The 9,203-nt window shown below is 38.3% G+C and overlaps 1 protein-coding gene across 1 annotated transcript; it reads right to left on the bottom strand.

Moving 5' to 3' along the window:
- Positions 1 to 3,770: 3,770 nt before the first annotated feature.
- LOC139446351 (uncharacterized) lies at positions 3,771 to 8,445 on the bottom strand. The gene is made up of 2 exons (XM_071227690.1): positions 8,434 to 8,445; positions 3,771 to 7,667 (listed from the first exon to the last, which is right to left on the bottom strand). The coding sequence occupies exons 1-2, from the start codon at positions 8,443 to 8,445 to the stop codon at positions 4,446 to 4,448; spliced, it is 3,234 nt and encodes a 1,077-aa protein (XP_071083791.1). The 3' UTR covers positions 3,771 to 4,445.
- Positions 8,446 to 9,203: the final 758 nt, after the last annotated feature.

Raw genomic sequence — 9,203 nt, 5'->3', positions numbered from 1 at the left:
CATCAATTAGGGCTTTCCTCACACATTTTAAGCTGACACGCCCTGATATGACTGGAATACTGTTAAAAGCGGCATTTACCACAACTCACTCACTCTTCAATAACAGTTCATATGTTCGTAAACATTCCCTTGATTTCATCTGTTCTATTTTTATCATCAATGTCTTTTCCTGCCATTGCACTGCCAACTTTAACTTTTATGTTTGTTTACTTGTATTGAAATACAGAAAGTGGAATCAACTGTTGTGTTTTGTAACTGTTCAATGTCAATTTTTCATGACCCTTTAGTTGCATCTTCTGCATCTTTCGTACCTTCTTGTCAGCAGGGATAACTTACATTTAGCATGTTTAGAGACCTAACAAAATGAGATCAACTTCAGGTGTAGATATAGTTTAAAAGCTGCATGAAAGTTAGGGATACCGTATTCGACATAAGCGCCCAGGGCGCTCTCAAAATTAGAAATAAGGGGCTCTTATTAGAATATTATTTTGGTGAAATACAACAGAGTTGAAATTTCATAAATTTCGATTCGATTCCTTACATGGGCACAATGTGTGAAGCCCATATCTGGTGTCCCCCCACCATGATATTGCTGGAATATTGCTAAAATCGGCATCAAATCTTACTCACTCACTCACTGACTGACATTGGTATAAGGATGTATGCCATAACATCGCATCATATTAGAATAAAGTTGTCATCCATAAAATATCTTGTCTTTAATGAAGGGTGATGATGAACCTTTTTTTCAGGTGTATAATATGATAGAAAATGGATAGTCAAAAAGGTAGGACAAAAGACTACGTTTTCCAACACAAGTAATGTGTAGGTTTATTGTTTTACAATTATGAATAGCAGGTACTTGTTAATCACACTACACAGTATTTTGTGAGTGTTTCCAAAAGCCAAGCATAGGACATTTTACTCCACCAGTTTCAACAAGATAACAATATTGGGTAAGGCTGGTTCATGTTCATCAATAGAAGACAGGCATTACTGTTTGAGATCCAATAACCTTCAGTCAAATAATGTCCAGTGTTGTCCAAGTTGATGTTTTATCCACTAGCCCATAAAGTCTTTGGGCTAATTTGTAAATACTGCATCCACAAGTTGGTCTGATTGTTTTGTAGTTTCAAATATGAGATGTTTGTGTCAAGGTTCAGCATACTTGTACAGCAAGTCTATACTCAAGTCCACTTGCTATCAAGTCGGGGCGGTCGGGTAGCCTTGTGGTTAAAGCGGTCACTCGTCACGCCCAAAGACCCGGGTTCGATTCCTTACATGAGTACAATGTGTGAAGCCCATTTCTGGTGTCCCCTAGTGTGATATTGCTGAAAAAATTGCTAAAAGCGGCGTAAAGTCGTACTAACTTACTATTATCAAGTCAAGGAAAGACAGACAAAACGTGTAAGCACCAAAGTTTATTGTAAGAACTAGTATTACAGAATATGTTGCTAAAAGCTCTTTGAAGCCTGAATCTGGAGCAGATCTGATTATTCACAGGAAGTTTCATGAGAAACTTGTGGAGGATACATGAATATTATGTTAAAATGTTGATGAAACAATGCTTTTTACAGGACAAAATGTTTCAATTTTTTCATTTGACATGTTTGAAGAGAGACTGACCTTAAAGTTTGAAGTATGATATCTCAAAACACATTAGTGACACCTTGCATTACAAGGGTTGCTCTTATGATGTTCACTTCAGCAGAAGACCATGGTTATTTGCGTGAACTGATCATTTTCTCCTGTTAATCTCCTGATTCTGTCAGAAGAGACATGATATTTTCAATGATGTCCCTTTTGAGCCATAACTCTCTTTTCTCCTACTCTTTCTCTTTCTTTCTCTCTCCTCCTCCCCTACCCCCCCCCCCCCCCCCCCCCCCCCCCCCCCCCCTCTCTCTCTCTCTCTCCTCCGCTAACCAAATGACTCATCACCTTTACAAAGGCTACTAGTATCACAAAATAATAAACATATATAAGAAACTATTATACATATAAAATGATACTATACAAATCAATACATTTCATCCCAATCTTGGACATAAAATTCATAGCATCTGTAAATGAACATATTCAAAGAATATATGCACAAGCATTAAGATGTGAGACCCAATAACATAAAGGAGGCATGAATAATGCAACATGAATGGCACAACAATGAATCCAAACTTGAATAACATAGTGGGGTGGCCTAGCTGTTCAAGCAATCGCTCGTCATGCCTAAGACCCGGGTTTGATTCCATACATGGGCACAATGTGTGAAGCATATTACTGTTGCCCCCGTGGGTTCAAATCCCGGTTCACCCTGATTATGTTTCTAGGTTTGTCAGCACCATACCCGTTCTCATGGGGTTTCACTGAAGTGGTAAACGTCTGAGACTTGCATCACTTGGGGCTTTCCTCCCACATAAAGCTGACACGCTGTGATATAACTGGAATACTGTTAAAAGCGGCATTAAACCCAACTCACTCATTACTGTTGCCCTGTCTGTATTGCTGAAATATTGCTAAAACGGCATAAAACTATACTCACTCACTCACTCACTAGACTGAAAGTGCAGCTTCATATTTGAATATATAAATTTGAACATTTATTTCACAAATTTGCTTCAGGTTACATCCCTTCAGAGAGGATTTCATGGCTTCCTGCTGTACTTTTACAGTTCATGCAGGTAAAGATGACAATGGTCATTGTTAACATATTTATCCTTGCAACAACTTATTCTTAGAGACACATGCAATAAGTCGTTATCTATGTATATAAAAGTGATTCAATACCCTTTGTTTGTTAAGTTGGGTTTTTATAAGCCAAAAGAAGGGCATTGTTACACCTGTAACCTTGCATCGTCATTACTTCACAGGCTTGTATGGAAGACCATACACAAGCCTGGGAATTATTGGTCAGTCTTGAGTGTCAGAGTAAACTGTTAACAAGGTGTTCTCATTTCACCAGATGAATTGGCGAATGGAGTGCAATGTTTATTTCTTTATGCGTTTGATGCTATTTGAGTTAATACATTGCCAAATACCCTTTTATGTCCGTGCACACACAAAAAGTTGTCCATCTTTATCTTTAAAATTTTTGGGGAAATAACTCTTTACAACATTACAATCATCAGTGAAAAGGTGAGGTGAAATGAAGTTTAACGTCGCGTCCAAGATTATTGCACTTATATAGCGACGTGTGTGTGCGTGCATGCGCACGCTAGTCTGGACTGATGCCGTGCCGCAATTTAACATGTATACCCTACCATCTTCAACCCAATTAAACAGCAGTACACATTAATTCAGGAGGTTTTTTGTTTTTGTGCTAACAACATGATCCATATAAAAATTACCAGTTACCTTGTGTTTGTGTATATTTGCTTCATAAGCCTACTTTTTAATGTGGAAATGTCCCTTCACATCAATTATGAAAACAAATCAAGATCTTAAAAGATTAGAGTTGGATAATCCAACACTCTACATGTCAGGGTTGGAAATTGGCACTAGTCCTGTAGTCCTGGCCAAACTGCCCAATAGTAAAGGTATCATAAGGACCAGTAGAAATTCCCATTTTAAAGGTTTTGCTATATGTTATCATCATAAGGACTAGTGGACTGAAACTGTTAGTTTCTACCGCTGCATGTGATATTCGATTCCAAAACTTTTTGTAAATATTAAAATGCAGTGACAACATTAAAGGCATAAGATCTTGTCTAAACAAAGCATGTTCATAGTCAGAGTTGTCTGGTTATTTAGGGCCAACCATTTTGGCAGGGGGGGGGGGGTGTGTGAGCTGTCCCTCTGAAAATTATTGAAAGAATTAATTATACTTCATATTGTTGGGAAGAAAGAAATTGCTGCAAAAATTACATTGTTGAAATGTGTTTTTTCGAAAATGAATATATTTTGGCTCATAGTATTAATTTTTTTTAAATATCTGGTTTTACAGCTGCAGCTGAAAATATCTGGTCTCAGTACAATATCTCAACCCCCACAGCCACCACCCAGAATATCAAATGGTCGGTCCTTGAACATTAGAATGAATCCCATAAGTTCTCTTTTTATGAAAATAATTCTTAACAGCATATTAAAATTATCATATTGGGAAAAACTGATCTACCAACTCTTTAAGAAACAATTAAAAGAACATAATTGAACTCTGTGCAAAGTGGAAACTGTTGGCATCCGTCTGTCCATTCATGTGCTGTTATCAAGGAATGTTTCAGGAAGATTCTGTCACAGTAAGCCACTTCCAGGCTCTCATTTGAAACGCGTCACAGTTTCATTGCAGTGACTTATCTATGAAATGTACCATTGATTCTCAATTTACAATGCACACTGGGTCAGAATCAATAAATTTGGACATAATCAGAGACTTGAGGTCATTGGTCGATGATAGTCACACTGTATCATTGTTACATCATGTAACTTGAAATTTATTCTCAGCAAGTAGATTGTCATTTTTTTAACGATCCCGGTTCTAGAAATCCTTTGAGTTTTTCACCGAAAGTTTTGGTGGACTTAGGAACAAAGCAAACCTTGAGCTGGAACCTTTTTCTCCCAATCTGATATTTTCGAAAATGACTGAAGAGACTTAAGATGTCTAACTTAACAATGGAGGATCTGGTATGCGGAAGCTGATCTATGAGAATCTGATATACCTCCCCCAAGAGAACTTCATCAAGTCTTTGGCAGTCAAGTCCAACAGCTTTGTTGTATGATACTTGACCGTTGGCAGGCAATTTAATGTTCCCTGTTGGGTCTAATTCAATTACATCTGAGTGAGTATCCTCTTCAGAGGAACCTGCTTCCATTCCAATTTCTGTATTGGTTAGCCCCGAATCAGAGGAATCATCAGCACATGATTCCAAGACTGAGCTTCTATGACTAGCTTCCTCTGTCCCTGTAAGACTTCTTTCTGGACTTTCAGCAGATATTGAGGCATGACCCGTATCTTCAAGTTCAACTAAACCTGTGGTCAAATTACCACTTGCACTTCCAGTGCGTGAAGCAGTCCGGGAAACGATTCTATCGACATCATCTCTTTCCTCCTCGTTGGCCAGTCGGTTGTCTTCTTCATCAGGGGTATCGTCCATCATTTCTCTGACAAATTGGTCTTTACTTTTCACAAATCTAAACTTGTCTGTGACAACATAATGACTGTTTTCCTTCTGTATAAACATTTTTTCCTCAAGGAGATGTAAGATCCTCTTACACTTAATTGGATATTTTCTCTGTAGCACTGTCTCCAGTGCATCACCAATCTCAAATGTCCTGTCTTCACCTTTGTCACGTACTGCCAAAACATACACAATCTCCCTTTTTCGAAAGAGGTCGATGAATCCCCCTTTTGTCATCTCGTCTAGCTTTGATTTCATTGCTTGATAATTCTTCTTCATTCCCTCTTTCTCTACGAGCTTACCAATAGTGGGTTGTGATTTTGAACCTGATGGATTTTGCTTCTCTGTCGTGAAGCTTTCCCACATTTCTTCAAGAGCAGTTTTGGTCATGTGACTTGTCAGTGCCCTAAAGAGGATATCTGCAGAGTTTCGAATCTGTGATGCAACAACTCTTGTGTTATGGTCAAACCCTTCCTTGACGTGGATAATGTACGTGTGTGTCTGATTGTACATGATTATGTCAAACATTTCTATGTTTTTAATGCACATTCGGTCTCCAACAAGGAACCCAGTCTGTGATGTCTTTCCTGTCATGCTGATGATTTTGTCAAAAAGGATGTACGAGTCATTGTACATACCTTCTGTCAGACCGGTGTTCATTGTGAGAAATAACTGCACAAATGATTTCAATTGGTCTTTTGTTTCATATTCTCTTTGATTATATGTACACCATATGCCAGCTTCATTCTTTTCAACTTCAACTCCATCAACAGATTTCAAGAGCACCTCCATGTCCTCTGCCTTTTTTTTCTGGTCAGGCAGAAAGACTCTCAGAAACTGACAAAGGTTCTCCTGTGCAAATCTTTCTGTTTCCACTTTCTTGCTCTTTGATGTTTTCTTGGCGTGTGAATAAACCCATGGCAATGGCATTATGTGTGTGGAGTCTATTGTTTGCTCTTTCATGATAGACATGAAACTGTCATCCAGCATTTGGAAATATTCCAGTTTTATTTTCAGCCATTTCCCACACCAAAAGTAGTAAGGTTTTGAATGGGGGGATGCGAAATGCGATTGAATGAAGTTGGTTATAGGCTGTTTTTTCTTCATTGTCTTTCCAGCATCATCATGAAGGGACATCTTTACATCACTAGACAGCAATTTCCCAGAAATTTTCGGGATGTGTTCCTTTAAGGCCTTTAATACATCTCTGAAATTTGGTAGACATTCCTTCCATTTTTTTATGGGTTTCCACTTTGATTCTGTTTCAAGGAAAAGTCTACATTCGCTTGTCTTTAGCCAGAGATCAAGATCATCACAGGAGAGTTGGATATCATCTTCAGATTGGTTCTCGATATATCTGTCAATTCTTCTGTGCATGTTTTCCTGCAGCGTCTTGATTTTCTCCTTGTTGTGTTCTTCCTGCATCAAGTCAAACATTGCAAATGTTTTGTCATCTTCTTCTTTGTTTTGACTGGTACCAAACAAGTATGTAGGCTCATTTCTGTCAATAGTTGCAAAGTGAGAAATAATTTTCTGTATAACTAAAATGTCAGGGATTTTTGTGATTACCTCGACAGACACTTTTTTAATAGCAATTGATGGCTTTTTGTTTGGCCTTTTTTGGAAGAACTGCAGGATGGATGCCATGTCTTTCGGTTTAGCAATGTACTTGTGAACAACCACTTCTATGATGTCCCAAACGTTGATGGTTCCTCCTTTGTCAGGAATGTATTGTTTCCTGACTTGTGATGTGTCTCCTGTCACATTTCTTGTATCCAGCTGAATCGTTGTTGGTTCCAATAGTCTACGTGCTATCTTCCTTGGAAATTCTGGACAACTTCTCTGATCAACGTATATGTAAGCCATTCCCGATCCAGCAACAAATATTTCTGGACCACCCTTGTCTCTGTAAAAGAAAATCATATAACTTCTTGTTTGATTAACATCGCTTAGTTGTCTGGGTTCTATGATAGACTCAATGGCACGCGACATCTGACTCACTGTGGGTGTTATGATCTCAAACACCTTTACGTGAAAGCCAGATTCATGTCGATTTAACCTTTCACACACACTTTGTTTTAAAGAAAGCTCTGTCAATGTTGTCTTGGATAAATTCTGATTATCATCTGCGGGATCCATAACTGACTGCCGAGATGTACCAGGAAGTGGTCTGTTGGTGACTGTTCCAACTTCACTGTTGTCCCTTCCTGTGGACTGTGATTCAGAAATACCAGGATCACCTACATCAGATGTCAGAACTTGTGGATTTATTGTTCCATCCGTGTCTTTTCTCTTCTTTCTAGTTGTTTCTCCTCCATGTGTACTTTTTTCCCTTGACCGCGTAATGTTTGAAATAATCTCTTCTGCTTTCTTTCCTTTGTCTCCGATGTTAATTTGTATTTTTGAAATGCTGAGTTTGGGGAATGAATAACTTTGTCCATCATCATTGTTATCATCTGTCTTTGGGGAGGAGTCAGTTTTATCCAGATCCAAGCTTGATGTTGGTATTTCATTCTGTTGTGTTTCAGAAGCCTCCAAGCCGCTGTCATGTTGTCTACTCTGAAAAAAAGAAGTAACTTTCGCAATGGCCGGGTGAAATCTTAGATGTTTGAGCACAGTCAACAAGGCATTATTATGTATCAAGCAAATGTTTTTTATGTGAAAAGGCAATCAAGGAACAAGCTGAGTGAACAATAACCATCGCTTCAACTATGTGGAGTGTTGTCTTACACTGAGGAACGTTGCTCAAAATGTTTTCTACAAAATAGTGCCAGTGCGCTGTAGTTCACCTGGATATGTTATCAACAGTGAAAAATGTCAACAAAGACAAATGACACTTGACGCTGTCAGCGTTGATATTCATATATTGTCAGCATAAATACGGAAGAAAGACTTACAATAACGATAATGATTTTAATCAAACATGACCTAAATACGCTACTACTTATGTAAACAATTGGCTTAGTAACGGCCATAAGTTGTTTCAGCTTTCGGTATGGGTGCCAGTAGCGACTAACAGGATCGGGTTGTAAGACAGGCTGACTTGGTTGATGCATGTCATCGAAAACCAATTGCTTGGACCGATGCTATGAATATCAATCACTGTATTGTCTGGTCCAGACTCAATTATTTACAGACCACCGTCATATAGCTGGAACATTGTTGAGTGCGGCCTTCAACAACAAACTAACATTAAAACTCAAGTAATACCTGTTGGTTTTGTATTTTGATTTTAGGTTTGACACAAACACAACATACCCCTAACACACGGGTCTCAATTGGTCTTATTACAGCTGGATGAAGCATGCCCCGAGTTGCCACACACCTTGGTGCCCATTATTCCACAATTTACGTGCTTCAGGAACGTCATCAGTTGACCAACAAAACAGGTAATAGTCAAAGAAGCGGACGACCGCGTGCTATGTCAGATAGATAAGATCAGTGACGGCACATCTACGCGATATATTCCTACGTGCAACCACAACTGGCCGAATGACTATGGGTCTCACAACAGACCAATCAGCGGCTATACCCATTACTGAATGTGATTCAAAAAGACTTTTGAAAGTCAGTTTGACCTTGAATCATATTTACGAAATGCTGTCTGACGTGACATGAAGGATCTTGCTATAACCCTGTCAATTTTGCCTTGTTTCTGTAGAAAACTTTCTTAATTAAAGCATGTTACTTTCACCACTTCAAATTCGCGTTTCTTTTGGAGTTGTGTGTATTTAAATCTAAATGAAATGCTTGATGTATATGTTTATATTTCAAAAAGAGGTTTCAATTAACGCTCTATAGAGGATGTACTTTAACAAAAAATTAGTTTTGACCAATTATTACCTGGGGTTGTGCGGGTGTGTTTAATGCTTCTCCATGGCCTGAAAAAAAACAGACAAAATTAACTTCACTTCATTCTATTAATGGGGTAGCTCTTGTTCGTGCTATTTGAATTTGAATATTTCTTTCATGCATTACCTTTAAATTACTTTAAATTACTTCATTTACATTAATTTCAAACAGAATACAATTATTTGGAACAAAAATGTGTCTGTGTGCATAGATGGACATACGATACATACCAGACGATGGGCT

This window comes from Haliotis cracherodii, unplaced genomic scaffold (genome assembly GCF_022045235.1).
Source record: "Haliotis cracherodii isolate W230 unplaced genomic scaffold, xgHalCrac1.p SCAF_6, whole genome shotgun sequence".
NCBI lineage: Eukaryota > Metazoa > Mollusca > Gastropoda > Lepetellida > Haliotidae > Haliotis > Haliotis cracherodii.
Note: the sequence above shows the minus strand (reverse complement) of the source record. Positions and strands in the feature narration are given on the sequence as shown.